At 37.8% G+C, this 24,863-nt stretch overlaps 1 protein-coding gene across 2 annotated transcripts in view; it reads left to right on the top strand.

Moving 5' to 3' along the window:
* Window positions 1-24,863, top strand: part of LOC311081719 (NACHT, LRR and PYD domains-containing protein 3-like) — a 73,927-nt gene that overhangs the window by 7,317 nt on the left and 41,747 nt on the right. Inside the window, exons 2-7 of one of the 2 annotated variants that reach the window (XM_084112330.1) lie at window positions 4,180-4,458; window positions 4,566-4,652; window positions 8,855-10,649; window positions 10,923-11,096; window positions 13,955-14,128; window positions 14,955-15,128. In XM_084112330.1, coding sequence (XP_083968456.1) covers window positions 4,200-4,458; window positions 4,566-4,652; window positions 8,855-10,649; window positions 10,923-11,096; window positions 13,955-14,128; window positions 14,955-15,128 — 2,663 coding nt within the window. In that variant the 5' untranslated portion in view covers window positions 4,180-4,199. The remainder of the gene's footprint in view (window positions 1-4,179; window positions 4,459-4,565; window positions 4,653-8,854; window positions 10,650-10,922; window positions 11,097-13,954; window positions 14,129-14,954; window positions 15,129-24,863) is intronic. The other variant, XM_084112331.1, reaches the window with a different exon arrangement.

Here is a 24,863-nt window from a genome sequence, read left to right as displayed (position 1 = left end):
ACACTTTCCCCTGGGAGGTGTGTGTGAGAGGTGGCGAGCGCAGTTAGCATAAAGCCTACTGTAGAGTAATAGATTTCATCTGGGAGGTGTGTGTGAGAGGTGGCGAGCGCAGTTAGCATAAAGCCTACTGTAGAGTAAGAGATTTCATCTGGGAGGTGTGTGTGAGAGGTGGCGAGCGCAGTTAGCATAAAGCCTACTGTAGAGTAAGAGATTTCATCTGGGAGGTGTGTGTGAGATGTGCGCTAACTGCTGTTTCCTATGCCCGTTTCGTCTTGCTGTTTCACAGACTTGTTCACACGACGGACTGTTTTAGACGGCTGTGGATGCCGCTGTTTTAACCTCTAATCTACCGAGTGTTTTAGGGTGATTCTGCCCTGTTGATTCGTATGATATAATCTGTGATTATCAGTTGTGATGGTGAGATGAAGCCTCATGAAGCATTGAAGCTTTTCAGCCAAGTGGTTCACAAAAGGGTTTAATTCTCGAGGCTTAATTTGCTTACAATACCACCTGGTGGTCAAAGAGTGTAAAATAAGCAGATAGATTACAGATGACCTGATGTGATCTGTGATGCACTGTATTTTGCACCAGTTAAGGCTTAGAAATAACGGTGAAGAAGAAAATCAATTTTCACTTAGACTATTTATATGAATATAATGTGTATTTTCTGGTGGTATATAATAGTTGTATAACATAACTGTAATAAACGTATTTTATGGAAGCATATGGGTAGCAATATTCAATTTGAAATGTAATATGCAAAATGACAATGCAATATGTAAAATGGTAATGCATTTCTGTATTTAAATTTACATTTTCCATTACATTTGTGCAACGTTTGGTGCAAAATAAAAATAAAAACAATTATATAATTTACATTTGCCATTTCATACACTAGTTGTAATATGTAATATTGAATACATATTTTAACACTTTATAAGTTGCAAAATTAAAATGAAAAATGTATTACAGAAATTGTCAGATGTTTAACATGTTCAAGCAAAAACTGTAGCAAAATGATCATTTAAATGTTATTTTTCTTAATTGCATTTACACTCACAGTTTAGACACTTGCGATTGCATTTTCCTGAAATGTCCCACAAATTAATGTAGCAAAATTTAATGTGCAAATTGAAAATTTATTCCGAGCCGATCGTCCCTGTCCCCGCCCTGTCAATAAGAAGACCAGAGCTGACTACACCTTTGATTCAAAGTGGGATTATTGTTTTATTTGACTTTATATTTTTGTTTTATTATAAAAAGAGAAATAACCAATTAAAAGAAATTTGATCGGCAGATCAGATTCATTTATGTAGTTGTCATTTGATTCATGATTTCTTCATATTATCATTTAATTTTTATAATTTATTCATTTTATCATTTAGTCATTATTATTAATAATTTGTCATTGTCGGTTATTACATATTATATATTACCTATTTCCCTGCTCTTGCAGTGCTTGCTATTGTTGTTTAATCTCATGATTGTGTGGTTTGAAGTAGAGTCCTGCACGGGTTCGGGTACCCGCAAATTTTGCTCAAACGAGGTACGGGTCGGGTCGGACACGGGGGAAACACGGGTCTTAACACGGGTTTAAAACACATGCAAACGTAAAAATATATGCATATTTTTAGGAACACATCTACAAAAATATGCCTGTATTTCAAGTTGATAAAATAATTTAAAATCCACATCAGTTTATTTGTGCCCACGCGCCACGCTTTCCAGGGATCTATAACGTTACCTAGGCTACTTTCATTTTTAAAAATTCATCATAACCGCGTGCGCGCGATCTGCTTGCAGTCGTCGAGATGGATGCTGAGGAGTTGAAGAAAAGAATAGCTAGTGGAGATTGTAAAGTTGTCGACAATACGTCATCAAAATCAAGTCCAGTGTGTGGGAGAAATTTGGAGTTATCTGAAGAAAATATTGTGAAAGGCTTTGCTGCATGCATTTTCGTGTTGGATAGCCGCAAATGTGGAACTTCATCGCCGAGGAAGCACGCAGATAACTGTAGTAACAAACCAAGCAGTTCTGTCGAACAGTATTTTTCAAATTTAACACTAAGTATGTGTGGTGTGCAGGGCGTGTTTGAACCCAAAATTGTCAGATGTGGGCTAGACGAAATTGCGTGGCATATAGTGTTGTAGCCGCGTCTGTTTGATTGGTAAAATGTTACAAGGCTACTCAGTTTTACGTTCTTCATGTTGAACAGCTGAACAACTTTTGACAGCTTCGTGTTAATTGTCGTGTAATAACTTCTGTATGACCTGGCAATAAACATTTTTTGTAAGTGTGTCTATAATGTGATAGTCTAAACTGATTTTATTTCGGGTGCGGGTCGGGTGTCGTTTCTATTTTAAGCGGGTCGGGTCGGGTGCGGATTTAAATTTGTGCTGCTGTCGGAAAATGGGTCGGATGCGGTTTTAAGCACTGCGGGTACGGGCAGGTGTGGATTTACAAAATCGGACCCGTGCAGGACTCTGGTTTGAAGGGATGTTTGTCTTCATGAGTTAGAGATGAGAGAATGTCTCCATTTCAAGGTTTTTAGCGTCACAGGACGATGTTGTGAAGCAGTAATTTTCCATTGTTTTCCTCTTGATATAATAACACTTGTTGGAATTGTACTGGTCAGACAAAGTGCAACATTTAGATGAAGTCTGAGCATTGAAACGTACGCAACTAAGATTATTCAATAAACTCTGCTCTTTTTTTATTATCATCATTGCTTCGTCTCCTGTTTCTGCTCTTCCCTGACTTTCCCAGTCAAACTCTCAGGTTGATAGAGGACATAAGGCATTTTTACACTGGCAGTTTAGGTTGAAACGGGTTACAGTTTGTATAAAAAGTTGCTTAAACACATGGAAATGTGGCAGTACTCAAGTGGAGGGAAAAGTGAATCATTATTAAATTAATCCGACTACGCCACGCTGGTGGAGCACCAGGGAAATAACTTCCAATAAGGACACACAGGTAAGTTTTACCATTTGGAGACAGATATCGTGAGGAGCAATACAAAATACACTTTATTATAAAATCACCAGCACCAATAAAATTCTCTCGCTCTCAGGAATCTCCCAACATGACAGGAATAATTCTCCAGGGCCAGGCTTAATGGGAACAAGGCAGACCGGCTGCAACTTAGGAGGTCATCCAAACCCACTGAGTGTGTTTTGTCAACACACTCAGCACCCTCTGCAGCAAAGGCAGATAGTCAGAGCCTACGTGGCACCAGAATAACAAGACGGGATGAAGGGAAATAAACGCTAATAAAAATACATTCTGCAAATTAGATCAAAACCACATCAACAGAAAAATAAACAAAAAAATAACACAAAACAGTATTAATTAACAAAAGAAACCCACTGTTAGCAAAAGAAACCAAAATCACACAAAAAATAATAATATTGAAAACAACCCAGCGCAAACAAAAAGAAACAAACTGAACTATACTCAAACTGAAAAATAAAACTGGTAGGTAGCCTGGCGGACGCAATGCTCGTACGCTAGCAGTCCAAGCGACCCGCCAGTATAACCAAGCTCTAAACCAGCAGCACTGATGTACATGTGCAAAACAAACAAAACAAAGAAAATGTTGCCGGGAACATGTTGTGTTGTTACTAACGTGTTGAACATAACATCATAAATACCCCAAATGCAAGCGTTCAAAATTTAGTACAAATATCAACATACCTGAAAGTGAACTCCGCCACAAAACTTGCCACAATGCCAGCACCGCCAGACCCGCTCTAACTAAACTATAAATATAGCATATTACTAGAGCTATTCACATCAATACACCGTCAGAGAGAGTGTCAACATACCTCAGAAGAAGCGAGAACAGAAACGAGAATGCCCGTCAAAATAAGGGTACTTAAATATTGCGGCCGCTTCCACCTCATTGGTCTGCCAAAGCCACACTTAACCAGGGCCAATAGGAGGGCAACATCACTTATCCTGCCATATAAAGGATGATAGTGTTGATGATTTTCTTTGGATATGAGTGAGAGTGAGAGTGATTAGCTGCTGAGAAATAAGATTATAGGACCCCTTTAACAGATGAGTTTGGATGAGAGTCCTGATCCGATCACAGCTTCATTTCATAATCCAAATAACATTTGAGCCCTTATGTCAACATGTTAAGAGTGAGAGTCAGATCTTTTTCTTTTTATCCCGCAGCTGTGAATCTGTGAAGGACGATGGCGTCTGTTAAAGAGCTGCTCAAGAACTCGCTGAAGGACCTGAGAGAAGATGATCTAAAGGAGTTTCAGTGGTGCTTAGAGAATGATCATGAGTGTATAAAAAAGTCTGATATGAAGAATGCAGATATCTTAGACACAGTGGATAAGATGGTAGCATGTTTTGGACCAGAAGAAGCTGTGAAGAACATGGTGAAGATCCTGAGGAAGATAAACCAGAACAATCTGGCTGATCAGCTGGAGAACAATCACAAGCAAAGTAACATTTAATTCACTCTGACTGTAATGTGATTGATTGTTTACCAATGTAATAGTTTGACTTAAACTTTGCTCTGCTGATGTGTTTGTGTGACTTATGTTTCCCAGTGATCCTCTCTCTCACACACACAGGTCAGGCTGAAGGCAATATGAAGACGTCTGCAGCTGTTGGAGCTCATTCAGAAGAGATCAGGGGTAAATAATCCCTGTCTGTACATGGAAACAAGTGAAAATATAACAGCAGCCAACAATTACAGGGCCGAGAAGAACAGCAGCAGATCTTATATAACAACATATCACAATTTTAAACACATTTCCTGCATTTACATACCTTTAGGGACTATGGTGATACAAAATCCAGGAAATAATTAAGTTGTTAATATATATTATAATTAGGGGTGGGAATCTTTTACCATCTCACGATTCGATTTGATTCCGATTCTTGAGGCCACGATTCGATTCAAAATCGATTTTCGATTCAAAAAGATTTTCGATTCAAAACAATTCGATTTTATTCATAATGATTTCTAATCAGGTTTCTGATCATGATCTACTCTCATCTGCTTTGCAATACAAAATGACAAACGGAGACATTAAAGTGTCTTTTTCACATTTATTAAGTTCAATTCTCAGGGAAGTGCCTTTTATCAAAAACATTGAAAAAATATTTTTACTTGGTACTTTTAAAACAAAGTATTTATGATGACCCATAACAAACTTACTTCCAATACTTCCTATATTAATTGTATTAATAAAACAAAAGTGATTTGGCAAGTCAACTGTAAGGTTACATTTGCCAGCATATGTCCCAACATTGCTGAGAACCAACAGGAAAATAAATGTGTGCCTGTACTAGCAGCAAACTTGTAGTAAATTAATACAAACTTCAGCATATTCTTAATAATAGACTTCTAACCAACATCCTCTTGTTATTTCCAATGAGCAATATAATCCTTCAGACAAAAAACATTTTGCTGTAGCAAATTCACAAACAGTTTTCGTTCAAAAATATAGAATTATGTACCAGAAGCTATCATAACGTATAATGCTTGTGGACTTATGCATATTCTGAATAATTAGTAACATACAAAGTCGCTCTTGACTTATACATAATAAAGAAAGAGTTACTAAATAATAAAGAGTTATGACTTGAAATGTTTGCTGTATACCACAATCAAAAATAGCAAAGAAAGTGAATGAACATTCTGCAGAGAGTAACTTACAGTCAAAATGTAACTTTTTGTGACTGGCATTGCACATATTGCATACAGATCAGATCGGTTTGCATATTGATGTGAAAACTAAACAATACAGAAATTAGCTCTCATACAAAAAATACTAAATAGATCACAATGAAATTGCCAATGTTCCATACGTTAGCTTTTAACGAAGACATTATCTGGTGCCGTTCGGATTTGGCGCTCAGCCATCATGCGTCTGTTATGTGCGCGTCTCTGTTATGTGCACGCCACAGACTGTCCGCGCACTGCACGTCCGCTTCAGAGTTCCGCCTTTTGCGTTCCTTCAATGTTACGTTATTAGATTTTTTTTTTTTTTTTTTAGAAAATCGATTTTTGACATTTGTGAATCGATTCAGAATCGTCCACGTCCCGAATCGCGATTCATCTAAGAATCGATTTTTTTCCCCACCCCTAATTATAATGATAAATTCTGCCAAAAAGAATATAGTAGACTACTAAACTATGTATAAGAAAAATATGTCTTACTTTCTTTATTGTTTAATAGGGGCCAATTGCCAAGACTTGAGAGAATCATTTTATAAAGTCAAAAATGTTCACAATTAATGTTTTGTGTGCAAATAAAATTTAAATAATGTGAGACTCAATTTCCACTGTAATATAGAAACAACATAAAGACAGTATATTTTAAATAATTGTTTAATGGCATTTTTTTATGAATGAAGGCCAGTATCACTGTAGCTACTGATGTCTCCATGAAAATGATTTTTTACTTTTGAAAATTATAACAACTTTTAATATAAGTGAACTTAAAACTATCCTCACATAAACCCAAAAATAAATGTAATATTTACATGTGCCCTTCCTGTCTAACAGGTATGAAATATACAGAAATTGAATTAGGTTATCAAACAGTCCGCACTGCATAAATTATGAATTAAATTAGATTAATCCTTATTAAAGCTGCAAGCGTTATTTAGTCAAGAGCAGTGAGTGATTTTCTCTGTTCCCTTTGTTCTTTGGTTAACTTTACTGACAGACAGAATTAGTGGCTGCTGTCCCTTTAAAATCTGCCCCTGCTGAAAGGCTCTCACGCATCTCATTTTCTAATGTACTCTTGTTCATTTAAGACTTTATGTAACTAATTTAAGACTGCTTTTCTGTTGTGAGGATACTCGACAAAACAGACATTTTGGCGTGTGTTATTGTTAAAGCCCTGCATTTCAGCCCGAGCCCGACGGGCCCCGACTTTTTTACGCCCCTAGGGCCGGGCTTCGGGCCAATTTTCACGTCATAGTTCACATGCGGGCCGGGCCTCGGGCCTTTTTTGGGTTATCCTTCTTTTTATATTTTTAGACATTAATTAAAAAAATACGAGAAGTTGACGTCAACGATAGAAAGACAAACATAGAAAGACATTTAATAACCTCATAACTTTCATAATCTTATAATTACACTGACATATGATTGACATGACAGTCGCACGCACGCACACACACACACAGAAGGTTTCCCGTAAGCGGAACCAACGATTCACCTCGTGCAAATAATGGAGAATATTAAGAGAAAAATCGCGAGTGACAGAAGAGAGGACTGGGTTAAACTCTTCCACTGTGGATGCTATTCTTTTTCTCCACGATGCTCTGTAAGAGACTGTTCTAACTTTTCGTTTGATTGGACTTTATTTTCGTTTAACTGTTGGAAACTACTGGAAAAAAGAATGGCCATGTTCTGTGGTGCATTTTTGAGGTAAGATAACCTGCAAGTTTGTTTTTGATTTATTTAATTTAATTTGTTTAGATTAGCTATTGCTAATTTCGTTTGCGAGCGCTGTTGCGAGCAGCCTGAGCCTGCCTCACTATTTTAAAAAAAATTACTCACTGTGGATTAATAAATAAACATTAAACTAACTGTCTGTGTGATATGCTTGAAGTGTTTTATATCTATGGATTTTATTGTAGGTAGGCTAAGTAAAGTATTAGCGTTGATTTGAGAGGCTAAATTGATCAAACATGTTTTACTCGCTGTCGGCTCGGTGGCTTGCTTGGTCGTCTTTTTTTTTTTTTTTTTAATGCTCCAAACATTTGTCTAAATTAACTTAATAAAGAAATGAAAAGAAAAGAAACATAACTAACAAAACGGACATATTTTAATGGCAGTCTGCCGCTGTGAAAAAAAAAAAGAAAAAAAAAACGGGCTCGGGTCGGACTCGGGCTGATAATTCTGATGAGCTGTCGGACACGGGTCGGGCTCGGGCCTGAGCGTCTCGGGCCAGGGCCGGGCTCGGGCCTAGATTTGAGGCCCGTGCAGGGCTCTAGTTATTGTTCGTTAGAGCGCGAAAGAGAACTGCCCAGCAAAACTGATTCTGACGCGCTGTCTGTGCGCTCGATACTGGCGCGAGTCTTTCTGTGCGCTCGATACTGGCGCGAGTCTTTCTGTGCGTCGTGTAGGTGAGTGTGTGCGTCAGGACATTCACAGACAGCGCGATACCTGGTCATTATAACTTTCAGTGAGGTATTTTTTAGTGTGTGCAAGCGACGTTCCTGGACGCGGCTGTGCGCATTGACGCAGGCAGGCGCTCCGTGTCCTGCTCCTCTCTGGCGATTACGGCGTTGCGGTTAAAAAAATCATCATAAACTAATTTGAAAGTGGGGGGAAAACGAACGGGATTTCGAAAAGAGGGGGGGACATGTCCCCATAGGAAATTACGCCCGTGAGTGAAAGGCAAACCATTTTATTATCTGCTTACCTTGATTGTCATCCAAACTTTCAAACCGCATCAGTGGCTCCGACTCCGAACCTATGCTCTGAACTCTCTCTCACTATTCACACGCAACTGATGTATCAGGTGCAAGGTTTTCAGCGAATCAACGATCAGAGAATACTGCAGTGAGAACGTTGTAGGCAGATGTTACAGCTGTGGGCCTTAAACTCCTCTCCTGTCATTAATACACTGTGGTCTAGTCATCAACAGAAAATTAACGGATTGAGAGGGGAGAAACATGGATTTTGGCGTGACATTTCTTGCATGTGCGTGAGAGCGTGAGATTGATGATGAAAGCGTGAGTGTCACGCCAGATGCGTGAGAGTTGGCAACCCTGCTATTGCAGAAAGAGATTCATTTGAATATAGTAGAAGCAGGAATTTATGAAAACAAAATCATTTACTTTTTGCTGTATTTTCCCCTCTTTCTTAAAGGCTCAACTGCAGACGATAGAGAAGCTACTCTTCATGATTACACAGAGACCAGCCGCAGACTGAAGGACAATTTAAAAGAGGACTACAAGCGGATATTGGTTGGTAATTCAGAGACAGGTCATCGGGAATACCTGAACGATATCTACACTGATTTATATGTGGTGGGGAATGAGACTGGAGGAAGAGTGAACGAGCACGAGGTGAGACAGATTGAATCAAATCACAACCGACTGACTGCCAAGGAGACAGCAATCAAGTGTAATGACATGTTTAAACAAAACAAAAAAGTACTGACGATGGGGATTGCAGGAGTTGGAAAAACTGTCTCTGTCAATAAATTCATCCTTGACTGGGTTGAAGGAAAAGACAATCAGGATATAACCTTAATTTTTCCTCTGCCATTCCGTGAGCTAAACCTTATTACAGAGAACTGCAGTCTCATGGGACTGCTTCACGAACACTTCTTTAGTGATCCTAAAGAACTGCCTTCTCTTCCTAAAGGTGATGGTAAAGTCTTGTTCATTTTTGATGGACTGGATGAATGTCGCTTTACTTTGAGCTATAAAGAGGGTGACAGAATTAAAGATGTTCACAAAAAAACAAAAGTGAGTACGATAATAACAAGCCTCATCAAGAGACATCTGGTTCCCTCTGCTCTCATCTGGATCACATCCAGACCAGCAGCAGCCAGTCTGATACCCCGTGACTACATTGATCAAGTGACAGAGGTGCGAGGATTTAATGATGAGCAGAAAGAGCAATACTTCAAAAATAACAGCAGTCCTGAGGTTGCTGGAAACCTCATCAGTCACATCAAGAAATCCAGGAGTCTTTACATCATGTGCCATATTCCTGTCTTCTGCTGGATCTCTCTCACTGTTCTTCAGCCTCTACTGGCTCGAGAGAGCAATGACAAAACTCCAACAACTCTCACAGGGATGTACACAAGCTTCTTAATTTCTCAGAAGAAACAGATGGAAGAAAAATACTGTGCTGAGCCCGAACCTAATTCCAATGCAGAGTCTTTTGATCAGATTATTCTGAAGCTTGGGAAACTGGCCTTTCAACAGCTGGAGAAAGGAAACCTGATTTTCTACAAAGAAGATCTTGAGGAATGTGGACTAGATGTCAGTGAAGGTTCAGTGTACTCTGGGTTATGCACTCGAATGTTTCAGGAGGAAAAGGTAGCAGCAAGAAACGTTTACAGCTTCGTACATCTCAGCATACAGGAATTCCTTGCTGCTCTTTATGTGTTTATGATGGGCAAAGACAAGAAAACAAACTCATTTTTTCAATCCTGGAGAGAAAAACTGGCATGGAAACTGTCCAAAAAGCCACTGTTTCAGCTTCATAAGGCTGCAGTCAACAAGGCTTTACAGAGTGAGAACGGACACCTGGACCTTTTCCTCCGGTTCCTCCTGGGTCTCTCTCTAGAGTCCAATCAGAGTGACCTGAAGGGACTACTGCCAGGACTGGAACTGAAAACACAGAATGTTAAAGACACTGTTGACTATATCAAACAGACAATAGAGACAGAGAAATCAGTGGAAAGAACCATCAATCTCTTCCACTGTCTGAGTGAACTGAAAGATGACTTTGTGGAGGAAATCCAGAAGACTCTGAGCTCAGGAAATCTTTCAGCACAGAATCTCTCCTCTGCTCAATGGTCTGGTTTGGTGTTTGTGCTACAGATGTCAGAAGAGACTCAAGAGATGTTTGAAATGCAGAAATACAGAAGATCTGATGAAGCACTGGTGAGATTTCTGCCAGTGGTAAAAAACACCAGAAGAGCACTGTAAGATTCTCCTTTAAATTCATTTATAAACACTGTTAGTCTTTTGTAATTGCCTTCATTTTAAATGGGTGACTTGTTAGCCTAGACAGTTCAGAAAAATTAATAAAAGTAATGTGTGTGAAAATAAATGCTGGTTTGATGTTTTATGAAGAGATAATTGTTTTAGCTTTGCTTAATTCACAGTTAAAGGTATACAGTTAAAGGTTTTTTCAAGCTCCAGATTATAAACGCTAATAAGCATTACTACTGTTCTTTGTTTGGTTCTCTACACAGGCTACACAGCTGTAATCTCACAGCTCAGTCCTGTGAGAGTTTATCATCAGCTCTACAATCCTCAAACTCCTTTCTGAGAGAGCTGGACCTGGGTAAGAATGACCTGCAGGATTCTGGAGTGAAGCTTCTTTCTGATGGACTGAAGAGTCCAAACTGTCAGCTGGAGATACTGAGGTGAATGGTTTTAAAATAATTAACTATGCTATAATCAGAGGCTGACTTAACCAATAAGGGTGGTAAGCGGCCGCTTAGCACCCCAAGAGACAAAACATTTGCAGGAATGTGATATGTTTTCATGCAGTCCATGTGGGTCATACAGACATATGACCCACATGGACTGCATAAATTTAAGAAAAATATTGTTCGGGGTAGGGGAAGAGAATGGACTGTATGAAGATTGAATTTGCAACAGTTACTAAAAGTGTAAAATGCTTCTATTTCATGCATGATTTGCTTCTGACAGCACTGAACAAGCTAGCAGCGCCATCTAGTGGCTGTGCACAGGACACAGTTAGCATCTCAGCCAGGGTTCAAAATTAACACCACACACCAAATGGCGATTAACTGAAACAGAGTTACTTATCAGTTGGCTGGGATTTTTTAAAATTAATATTAACAGTGTGTTGTTGAGAGAACAGGATATGGCTGTATTCATATAAATATACATTCTGACTGTAAGGACCAAGGTTAGAGCTAGGCTGTGAGGGTTGAATGTATAAGGCTAATGATAAAGTTATTCCAAAACTATAACTCCAGTTGTTCCAAGGGGTCAACACAAAAAGCCAAGAGGATGAGTGTTTCAAAAAAGGTCAATTAAAAACATCTTGCAGGCCTAGACAGTTCAGAAAAATGAATAAAAGTAATGTGTGTGAAAATAAATGCTGGTTTGATGTTTTATGAAGAGATAATTGTTTTAGCTGTGCTTAACCCTCTGAGGTCTGAGCTGTTTTCTGGGCCCTGGAGGTGTTCTGACATGCTCTGACATTTCTGGTTATTTCTGTTACTTGTGACATTTTCATGGCTAAATTACACTGTATTCAGCACAAACTCTGCTACAATAATATATCAGCAGCATGTATGTAAAAGTTTGTAGTTTTGAGATAATGACATTTATGCGTGGTTTTTGAAAATACAAAAAAAAAATCTCACTGAAATAAGGCCATGAAACCCATACTGATTATTTCTTCACAAGACTTTTGAAAATTGTATGACGTAGCCTAGAATATTTGCTGCAAAACTATGTGAAAATCACCCTGACTGCTCATTCAGATAAGACAATATATTGATTTAAAAATTTTACGACGTGTTTTGTGTGAAAAAGCCTTATGCGAGAGCTCATTAATATGTAAGCTTTTCTCACCTGAGAAAGACAAAGAACCTCCCCTAACGGCCCTATTAGGAGCTATCAGGCCCCTATCATTCTGAGCAACCTTGCACAATACTGTAAATGAGGAGATTTAAAAAAAGAATGGCTTTTAAATTGTTTGGATTTATTTACAACGCAACATAATCCAAAGATACACAACAAATGCCAAAAAGCACTTCAAAGACAGAGACCTTTGTGCCATTCCTAAAAACATTGTACATACCTTTCATTTCCAAGATTTTCACTTTACCATGTTCACGTACTGAGACTCATGTGAATGTTGAAGTCCTCAGTGGCATCTGGGCCCTGAAAAAAAAAAGTGAACATACTGATATCAAGAGAAAGGCCTGCACGATTTTGGAAATAAATATTAGATTTTTCTGGTTAAAATTGCTTTTTAAAATTCCTTTTTAAAATTCACAGAATACACACACACACACACACACACGTTTCCAACGATATATAATATAATGAACACCAGGTTTGTTGTGCCTTGTAGGCATAAGGTATATGCACAGCGGATAAAATAATAATGACAATAAATAACCTATAGCAGCCTATAAATCTTCCAAAAGATTTCAGTAACAACTAAGCTAGAGAAAAATATATTGATTATCATGTTACTTCAAATGTTTCCATCCGTTATGATGATATGAAATGAGATAATAATAAAAACATGAAGCCGTTTGGTGCGTTTTGCTTTCATCCAAAATATGATACATTCAAACGCGATCGCTTGCAAAATATGATACATTCAAACGCGATCACGCTCAAATATAAAACATTATGGTTACCATAAACATATCTATGTTTGAGCAGATATCCACAAACACAGTAAACACGGGTCTAAATATTATAATATTCCCCATATATCTAGCAACAGTTCAACTGCAACGTGACATTTATGCAACAATAACAAACTAGGCTATGTAAGTATTTCTTACCTTATCTTTCTTGTCTTCAAATCGCGTTCTTCTTCTTCTGAGGTAGCCTAAATCCAATGTAAGCTCAGACACGTCTTTCAAACTCGACGAAAAGTGAAGTGAAGTGTTTTGTTGTTGAGGTAACGAGCGCGTTCGCGTTCTATGTGGAGATTTGCATGTGAATATCTTTTGCGCGAGTAGGCGTGGCCAAATTAACTGTAATGAGCAAGCGTTTGAGAAGCTGGACATCTTGTTGGTTTTATACAAATTACTTAAACAGAGAATATTTGTTTTCGTTTTGAATCCGATTATTTAAAAGTACACACTTAAATGTTTATAAAGGTATATGGCTCATAAATGTGTGACAAGTATTCGCTGAGTTTTGTTTCAGTTTATAGACGTGCTCAAGAAAAAAAAGTTCACCGCGACAGAGAGGCAGAACGCACACCCTGTTTATTTTCTTTATTTTACAAAAGCACAATGTTTTGATTTGATTGTAAGTGGACACATACAAAAGGAGAAATATCACAGATTCTTTTTTTATATTTCTTTTTTCTGTATGACCATAAATGATGGAGTAATTTAAGTTTATAGTGCTACAATGTGGAGAAAATCCGGCAAAACGCGCCGGCGCGTTTGCCGACCTCAGAGGGTTAATTCACTACAGTTAAAGGTTTTTTCAAGCTCCAGATTATAAACGCTAATAAGCATTACTACTGTTCTTTATTTGGTTCTCTACACAGGCTACACAGCTGTAATCTCACAGCTCAGTCCTGTGAGAGTTTATCATCAGCTCTACAATCCTCAAACTCCTTTCCGAGAGAGCTGGACCTGAGTAACAATGACCTGCAGGATTCTGGAGTGAAGCTTCTTTCTGATGGACTGAAGAGTCCAAACTGTCAGCTGGAGATACTGAGGTGAATGTTTTAAAATAATTAACTATGTTATAATCAGAGGCTGACCAATAAGCAAGGTAAGCGGCCGCTTAGCACCCCCAAGAGACAAAACATTTGCAGGAAAGTGATATTTTTCCATATTTATACAGACTTATGACCCACATGGACTGCATAAGTTTAATAAAAATATTGTTTGGGGTGAGGGGAAGGGAATGGACTGTATGAAGATTGAATTTGCAATAGTTACTAAAAGTGTAAAATGCTTCTATTTCATGCATGATTTGCTTCTGACAGCACTGAACAAGCTAGCAGCGCCATCTAGTGGCTGTGCACAGGACACAGTTAGCATCTCAGCCAGGGTTCAAAATTAACACCACACACCAAATGGCAATTAACTGAAACAGAGTTACTTATCAGTTTGCTGGGATTTTTTTTTAAATTAATACTAACAATGCATTATTGAGAGAACAGGATATGGCTGTATTCATATAAATATACATTCTGACTGTAAGGACCAAGGTTAGAGCTAGGCTGTGAGGGCTGAATGTAGAAGGCTAATGATAAATTTATTCCAAATTTGTAACTCCAGTTGTTCCAAGGGGTCAATACAAAAAGCCAAGAGGGTGAGTTTTTCTCAAAAAGGTCAATTAAAAACATCTCACAGGCCTAGACAGTTCAGAAAAATGAATAAAAGTAATGTGTGTGAAAATAAATGCTGGTTTGATGTTTTATGAAGAGATAATTGTTTTATCTGTGCTTAATTCACTACGGTTTAAGTTTTTTTCAAGCTCCAAATTATAAACGTAAATGAGCATTACTACTGTTCTTTGTTTGGTTCTCTATACAGGCTACACAGCTGTAATCTCACAGCTCAGTCCTGTGAGAGTTTATCATCAGCTCTACAATCCTCAAACTCCTTTCTGAGAGAGCTGGACCTGAGTAACAATGACCTGCAGGACTCTGGAGTGAAGCTTCTTTCTGATGGACTGAAGAGTCCAAACTATCAGCTGGAGATACTGAGGTGAATGTTTTAAAATAATTAACTATGTTATAATCAGAGGCTGACCAATAAGCAAAGTAAGCGGCCGCTTAGCACCCCTAGTGGAGCGGCTAAGTGCTTATGTTTGGCAGAATCGTTCAGTTTATGATACAAGCGTGAAAATTGGCATGAGCAGTCTCCATGGGTCACTTGACAAGAAAATTGTCCGAGCCACTTGAAATTTCAAGATGGCGGCCATTTTTCAAGATGGCCGACACCTTAGTGGAGCAGTTAAGTGATATAGTGGTTTATTTGGTGATACAAGCATGAAAATTGGCATGAGCAGTCTCTGTGGGTCACTTGACAATAAGCCACCTACAGCTACTTGAAATTTCAAGATGGCGGCCATTTTTCAAGATGGCCACCACCTTAGTGGAGCAATTAGGCTTAAGAAATCATTTAGTTGGTGATACAAGCATGAAAATTGCCATGAGCTGTCTCAAAGGGTCATTTGACAAGAAACCACCCACAGCCAGTTGAAATTTCAAGATGGCGGCCTTTTTTTTCAAGATTACCACCACCTAAATGGAGCAGTTAAGCGATATAATTGTTTAGTTAGTGACATAAGCATGCACATTGGTATGAGCAGTCTCTAAGGGTTGCTTGACAAGAAAACACTCTCAGCCACTTGAAATTTCTATTTTCAAAAGATCCTCAAAAGATCAATTTTCCGATAGAAATGTATTGGGTTTTTTTTCATTAAGGACGATTTGGTGTCATTTTATTTTATATGTTTTAGATTATTCTAAAGAACAACTTTTAACGCATCAAAATACAGTTGTGTTGATTTGTTGATTATAGATAGATTAGACAAGAGTGAATATCTGCACTACCAGGGCACAATGGTGATATATCACTGCTGTTAAACTTAGAGTGGCCCACTAAGCAAAATGATGTCCAAAACACGTCTTTTCAACGTCTTTGTCACAAAAGTCGGCCGTTGAAAAGACATCCACTGAGGAGCCAGAATGAAAGTTTTTATGACGTCTTTTTTTGACGTGTTCTGCACGTCCGATATCTAGACGTTCATCGAACCTTCGTAGAAGGTTAAAACTAGTTCAGATGTGGCCATTGTGGACATATTTCAACATAATTTATGGTCTCATTTATACATAATTACTTTGACTATTGCTGTCAGATGATCTTAGTGAGAATTAACAGAGGTTTAGATGTTGATATTTGTTTAATTTGAAGTGTCACCATTGTGGTGATCAGTGTTTGCTTTAGTTGGGCTCTTGGTCCCCTTTCTTTTTACTTTAACTTTTATTTGACTGCTTTAACTGTGTGTTTGTGTAACACAATTGTTGTGGCAGAGAAAGCCTAGAAAAAGTATGAGGTGTTATCAGCTCAATGTTGATGATGACATAATCATCACAAAATGGGCATCTTGTGTTTAAAGTTGTGTGTTTATATTTGGCGTTCATAACCACCAACCTTGTGGAACTGCATTATTGGTGCCAAAAGCATTAAAATGATCACTTATTTGAAGGTGTATAAAAAGCATGTGCACATGATGTTTTGAGCAAATGTATCATATAGTCACACACAGACATCAAGATTTTGCATATAATTCACAACAATGGTGACAATTAAAAAAAAAAAAGCTTCATGCTGCAATGCATGATGGGTAGCTTTCATAGTACAAAACTCATCCTTAATTCTTTTTTGTTTTGATTGTCACCGTTGTTGCGATTCATATCCAAAATCTTGATGTCTGTGTGTGACTATATGATACATTTGCTCAAAACATCATGTGCACATGCTTTTTATACACCTTCAAATAAGTGATCATTTTAATGCTTTAGGCACCAATATTGCATTCCCACAAGGTTGGTGGTTATGAATGCCAAATCATCTGAAAACATTAGATGCTTGTTTTGTGATGATTTCATCATCATCAATAAGCTGAAAACAGCTGATCTTACTTATTATTGGCTTACTCTGCCACAACAATTGTGTTTTACAAACACACAGTTAAAGCAGTCAAATAAAAGTTAAAGTAAAAGTAACGGGGACCAAGAGCCCAACTAAAGCAAACACTGATCACCACAATGGTGACACTTCAAATTAAACAAATATCAACATCTAAACCTCTGTTAAAGCTCCAATATGCAGGATTTTTGTAATAAAATTTCCGAAAATAACTTGCACAGTGTGATATATTTCCTCCAGTTGTGTACTTACAATATCTTAAAAGTCTCCAAAGATTTTTTATTTCAGAGAAATTCCGATTTTAAATAACTGTCCGTCCCGGAAAAGAAATGTCGCGCCTCAGTGACGCAATGTCCGCTCTATCCTTTTTTCCGGTCTGGGCCATGTGATAGGATATTCCCCCACCGGATTTTTTTTTTTTTTTTTTTTTTTACAACAACTTTATTGAGTTTTTTTTCTTATCACAATAAACAATAAAGACGTCTGACAAAGAATAAAAAAAGAATAAAATAAAAAATATGACCCACCACACCGGAATATCACATGGTCAAATGCGGAAGTGGTGGTTAAAGCGTTATAGCCATAGTCTGTATGGTTAGCTGTTATGCATCACGATTACTCATTGGCGAGTATTGAAGTGCCAACAAAACGAAAGCGTCCATATTCGGATACACGCGGAGTCGCGGACTGTGTGACAAACGGAGGAATAAAACCCGGATAAATATCGTCAGGCGTTTTCGAGATGGAGAGAGCTGCGTGACATTCTTGGACTTGACAGAGACTCTGCTCTCGCGATTGTATTGATAGACAGGTAAGACATGCAACTGTCAATAATAGCACTTATAAACAAAGTTATATTGCTCTTTGTACTTCGGTAAGGCTTTTTATCACGTGTGGTGACCGAGATTATGGCAGTACAATTAAATACAATCGGATATGTTGTTAAAAATATATTTAGTCATTACTTGCAAATGTTCGTTCAAATTTACTTTTAGATATTGGTTTGAACACGTTAAACAACACGGCATTAACCATAAAAACGTAAAACTGCACAACATTAACCAAACAAATCATTTGACAAATAGCTGTATGTTGTAACGGGATAATATAGCATAACATTTCATGTTCCTTGCAGTTCATTAATTATGATGACATAAAATAATACGATCAGACATACAGGTAATACTAAAACGAATAAATGACCTCATCCGTGATCATGATTCATTAATTCCATTTAGATAAATCGCTAGATGGTGAAAACGCATTAAAAACGACATCTCCCATCGTCCTTCATAGCGTCATCAAGCTTCGCCTTTGTTATTGTTGGAAACTGCGCCCTCTTGTGGTCAAATACCAAAGTTACATAGTAGAGCTTTAATTCTCACTAAGATCATCTGACAGCAATAGTCAAAGTAATTATGTCTAAATGAGACCATAAATGATGTTGAAATATGTCCACAATGGCCACATCTGAACTAGTTTTAACCTTGTACGAAGGTTCGATGAACGTCTAGATATCGGACGTGCAGAACACGTCAAAAAAAGACGTCATAAAAACTTTCATTCTGGCTCCTCTGTGGACGTCCGACTTTTCAACGTCCGACTTTTGTGACAAAGAAGTTGAAAAGACGTGTTTTGGACATCATTTTGCTTAGTGGGGGGGTTCAATGTCAGCCAATTGTAAAGTTAGTATCCCAAATGCTGTCTAATCTACCCCAAAACAGTTAGATAGCCGCACCTGAATTGACAGGTTGTGCCAGCGCGGGAGAGCCGAGCCAAGGTTAATGGGGTTTTAGTTAACTGGATGGTGTACAGATCGCACGGGATATAAATGGCATTGGATGAACGATCGGACTAAGTGTAGGGTTAAGGCATGAACTTAGTTGTATCCCATACATGTGGGTACAACAAGGCATGTACTGGAAGGTGTAAGTGCTTCAGATATGGACTCAGTTGCACATGCCTATGTATTTGCCCCTGCAAGAACCTATTTGCATGTTTCTTTTGCCAGTGTTAGTCCTCTATGTTTTCCGGTGTAGGCCTATGGCTCGGCTTCCCCTCGCCACATCGGCGCATCATGTTTTATTTTGTCACCAGACTATCACTGTGACATTTTCAGTTTAGTTCCTTAGTATTGTTTGAGATACTTTCTGTTTGTCATGGTTCCATGGCTGTGTCAGCCAGAGTCGCTGTTGCCTCTGGATCTGTTCTTATTGACATTCAGTATTAGTCATTGCTCAATTTTTTGTTTGGTGCACTGTCCGTTCAGCACCACAACTGTGCTAATTTAGTAATCTTATTTTTGTTTCCCCACCTCTCAGTATTAATTTGACATGTTTAATAACTGTTTAAAAAAAAAAAACTCCCTTGTGACTGTTAACTTGTTGTGGTAAGCGAGCTTGTGTACCTCAATGAACCCTGAGAGCTATGCCGGTGGGAGGCAACTCCTGACAGGCTTTACCAAACTGGACAGGTCATGGGTGAGGAGTCAGACAAAACACAGTCAAACTACCTCTCTTGACAGAGTCTTTTGAGGAACCTAATACATTTCTATGAGAAAATGTATCATTTAAAGATCCACATGGCGGGCGGCAGTAATCCTGAAAAATTGCCGCCATCTTGAAATTTTATGTTGCTGTGGGTGGTTTCTTGTCAAATGACCCTTTGAGACAGCTCATGGCAATTTTCATGCTTGTATCACCAACTAAATGATTTCTTAAGCCTAATTGCTCCACTAAGGTGGTGGCCATCTTGAAAAATGGCCGCCATCTTGAAATTTCAAGTAGCTGTGGGTGGCTTATTGTCTAGTGACCATCAGAGACTGCTCATGCCAATTTTCATGCTTGTATTACCAAATAAACTACTATATCACTTAACTGCTCCACTAAGGTGGCCGCCATCTTGAAATTTCAAGTGGCTCGGACAATTTTCTTGTCAAGTGACCCATGGAGACTGCTCATGCCAATTTTCACGCTTGTATCATAAACTGAATGATTATATCACTTAGCCGCTCCACTACCCAAGAGACAAAACATTTGCAAGAAAGTGATATTTTTCCATATTTATACAGACGTATGACCCACATGGACTGCATAAGTTTAATAAAAAATATTGTTTGGGGTGAGGGGAAGGGAATGGACTGTATGAAGATTGAATTTGCAACAGTTACTAAAACTGTAAAATGCTTCTATTTCATGCACAGGACACAGTTAGCATCTCAGCCAGGGTTCAAAATGAACACCACACACCAAATGGCAATTAACTGAAACAGAGTTACTTATCAGTTGGCTGGGATTTTTTATTTATTAATACTAACAATACATTGTTGAGAGAACAGGATATGGCTGTATTCATATAAATATACATTCTGACTGTAAGGACCAAGGTTAGAGCTAGGCTGTGAGGGCTGACAACTCCAGTTGTTCCAAGGGGTCAACACAAAAAGCCAAGAGGGTGAGTGTTTTCCTAAAAGGTCAATTAAAAACATCTAAAAATGTCAAAGAGAAAATATGAGGACAACAAAAGCAAATGTCAGAAAATCACATAGAGCAAAAAAATCCAAATAAATTCACAGGAGGCATTTACCAAAGACTGGAGAGGTTGGTGTCAACATATCAAACACTAAGCAAAAAAAAACATAAGAACAGAGCTACTTAAATACACTCACAGGAAACGAGGCACAGGTGAGAAAAATAACACATGATACGATGGTGGGAGACTGAAATGAAACCCAATGAGGGCTTCTTCTGGCCAAAACTAGTCAATAAACCTAACACTGACATGCTCTGTGTTTCAGAGTGAAGCATGGCACTCTATTCATTTACACACGAGCAACTCATGATCCTGTGTTTTCAGTGTATCAGAGCGTCTCAGTTCACAGTAAATCATTAGTCTCAAACTGAGCTCCTGGAGGGTCACTGTCCTGCAGAGTTTAAATCCAACCAGCTCCAAAACACCTGCCTGGAAGTATTTAGTAATCCTGAAGACTTTGATTAGCTGGATCAGATGTGTTTAATTCAGGTGGAGCTAATCTCTGCAGGGCGTTGTCCCTCGAGGAGCTGAGTTTGAGTACACTTCAGTAAATGCTACTTCACATGAACTCCTGCAAGTGAGTTTGGGCCATGTCATGTCATTAAAGGTCTACGTTGTATCAGACTCTATTGACTTTTTTGCATTATGAACATTTACAGACCATGAAACTTTGACCTTTTATTATTTACAATTTCATATGTGGTCTGTGAACTGTGGTTTGTTCCCTATTTCTTAATATATTTACAATTTGTTATGGAGCTCTCTCCGAAAGTTCAACGGAGAGAAAGTTTGTGTTGTGTGATAATGAGTAATGTTGGTACTAATGTAGTACATGTTTTTTCCCTTTTTTTTTCTTTCCTTTTGCGTTTTCTTTGTCCTTTCACTTAATCTCAGAATGTTTGTTTTCATCATTTATCTTTTTGTTGTTGTTGTAACTAATGACCACCAGCTTACTCAATTGCTCAGTCAGGTGGTTCATGTGTTCATTTTACCAGTTGGAATGTCAAAGGTTTAAACAATGTAATCAAACACAGTAAGATGATGTCACATTTAGAACATTTAAAAACTCGTATTGTTTTTGTTTTTTTTTGCAAGAGACCCACTTAAAGATTATGCCAGATTTAGTAAGAAATGGATTGGACAAGTTTATCATTCTAAATTTGTCAGTAAATCTAGAGGGGTGCCAATTATTATCAACAAGTGTATTCCGTTTTCTCCTTTGGTAGATATGTTATTGTTTCAGGCCTTCTTTATGGTTTAACCGTGACTCTGGCTAATATATATGCACTAAATTACGATGATGAAAATTTTCTTCAGAAAATATTCTCTCTACTCCCTGACCTAAACTCACACTATCTTATTATGTGAGGTGATTTTAATTGTTCTCTGAACCCTTCTCTAGACCGTTCATCCACTAAACCTGCCCAACCATATAAAACTGCAATTACACTTCAATCGTTTTTAACTACTTGCGGTCAGGCCGATGTATGCCGTTTTTCATATCCCACAGCACGACAATACCCATTTTTCTCTCATGTCCACCATAATTACTCTCGTATTGATTACTTTTTCTTAGACAAGAAATTGTTGTCTAAAGTGAGGGCCTGTTCATATGGCAGCATTCTTATATTTGACCATGCTCCATTTTTACTTCCTCTTCAGTTTCAGGATAAGATGTTTGGTTCTCGAAGTTGGAGATTTAATTCTCTACTGCTCTCTGAGAAAGAATTTTGTGATTCATTAAAAACCCAATTAGATATCTTTTGGAGATAAACACCACCCCTGAGACCTCATCTTCCACAATTTGGGAATCTTTGAAAGCATATGCTCGGGGTCAAGTCATTTCATATTCAGCCTGTGTAAATAGACAACAAAGGATGAAGTTAGAAGAATAATCTCTTGAAATTCTTCGGCTCGATTCGGCTTATGCAGCTTCTCAAGATCCTGAAATTTACAAAAAGAGACTCAAATTTCAATCTGATTTTAATGTTATCAACTCATCAGGCTGAAAAGTTATTGCTGAAGACTAAACATGCATTTTTTTGAGAATGGTGACAAGCCAAGTAAACTTCTTGCGCTTCAGTTAAAGGAAAAGTCAGCTAAACATTTTTTAAAAACCTTTGCTCATACCTACAATAATGGACACAATGAGAGAAGAGCTAGAATTACCATTTGCCACAGAGGAGATAGTGCTAGCAATCCAGACTATGCAGAATGGCAAGACCCCTGGGCCCGATGGGTTCCCTGTGCAGAAAGATGTTTTCTCAAACACTTAAAACGCCACTCCTAAACATGTTATTAGACTCCATTAATAATGGATGCCTGCCTCCAACCATTTGTCATTCTTGTATATCTTTGATTTTGAAAAAAGACAAAGACCCACACGAATGTGGTTCGTACAGGCCAATCAGTCTTTTGAACGTAGATGTAAAGATACTGGCTAAAATGCTTGCAAAGCGTCTTGAGTTGATTTTACTGGCAATCATACACAACAACCAAACTGGTTTTATTCAAAACAGACTACGGTCGTCTCATAATATAAGAAGGGCATTGAATATAATTTATTCCTCTAATTCTCACCCATCAAAGGCTCTTCTGGACGCAGAGAAAGCCTTTGATCGGGTGGAATGGACCCTTTCAACTCAAGACCTTTTCTGTGTGCTACAGAAATTCAGTTTTGGCAACACGTTCATATCCTGGATAAAACTTTTATATTCCTCCCCAATATGTTCAGTATGTAATATTAGCGTAGACGCCATCCTTCTTATGATTTAACAAGCAAATCAGGATTTATGGGAAGTATTCCCGGTTCGGCTGACCTAATCTATGCAGCCTAACATTTAATTATAGAAGTCTACAATTTGTTATGTGTATAATAGGCCAAATATATGTGTTTTTTGTCTATTTTACGATCCTTCACTGTTTTTAAAAGTCTAGGGAGTTGGAAGGGAAACATTAGGCCACCCGTCAACAACTATCACCATTAAAACACTTAGCAGAAAATGTAAACACATTTATTATGTGTAAGAACCGGCCAAAAGATATATCGATAGGCCTATATATGGTACATATATAGAGAGAAAAACAAAAAACAATTGAGACAAAATAAGTTAGTATTTACAATGAAAACGAAAGATCACAGGAAAAAACAACAAATTATTACCATACATGGAAAGAAAGAAAAAATTGAATAATTGGACAGTGCCAACACAAAGAAAAGAATAAAACAAAAGGAATCTTTCTTTCTTTTTTTTTTTCTTTCTTTTTTTGGAGATTGAAAATTATTATTATTATTTTTTATAGTTTATTTATTTCACCTACAAATGTTATTGTTGTACAGAGATTTTTTTTTTTTTTTTTTACATTTACAATCCCTCCCTGCCCGACCCAGAACAACCTGCCTTAGATGATGTTAATTAAACAATAATAGTACAAAAGATGATGAAAATAATAATAATAATAATAATAGAAACAATATTTAAAGAAAATAACAAAGATATAAAAATATGCAACAGTTAAACAATGGTAATGTTAATAAAAAAAATTAAAAAAAAGGACAGGGGAAGAGTACCAGCTGGACACCACAGTCAAAGATGTAACAATGATACAACAATAAACACAAGCCCTACATATTTACACATGTAAATACCTGGAAAAACACCTGGAGCACATGTATCTGAACATCAAATACCACGAGATGGTCATATAGAGAGTTGTGTGTAAAAGAAAAGTTACAATACCAATGTAAATCCCACTACTCCCCAGGAAGTACATTTATGGCAGAGAAATAGGATAATAAGGGTTGCCAGACAAAAGAGAATTTATGGGAACCTCTAATTGAATATTTAATCTTTTCCAAGTGCAGGTATAACATCAAGTCCTGAAGCCAATGCGATGCTTTAGGTGGGATTGTAGTCCAAAACATATGAGTCAGATCCACTTCTCCAGTGTGACATCTTATACAGGTCTTATCATAGGTAGGATTAAAAGAGACAATCCTTGTTCTGCTTAGGTGCACACGGTGCAAAACCTTAAACTGTATAAGACTCAATCGGGCACAAGAGGTACTACCATTCACTATATGGAGGGCATTGCTCCAGAATTCCTCTGAAAATACTGTTCCAAGCTCTTTCTCCCATCCACTTTTAACTTTGTCTGTTCCTGCACTTTTTAAGGACATGAAAATTGTATGTATTCTTGAAATAAAACCTTGTAGATGGAGAGGAGCTTCCAACAGAGTCTGCAGGAGACTTA

This window comes from Abramis brama (assembly GCF_963993115.1).
Source record: "Abramis brama genome assembly, chromosome: 4".
NCBI lineage: Eukaryota > Metazoa > Chordata > Actinopteri > Cypriniformes > Leuciscidae > Abramis > Abramis brama.
This window is presented reverse-complemented; position numbering and strand designations above follow the sequence as displayed.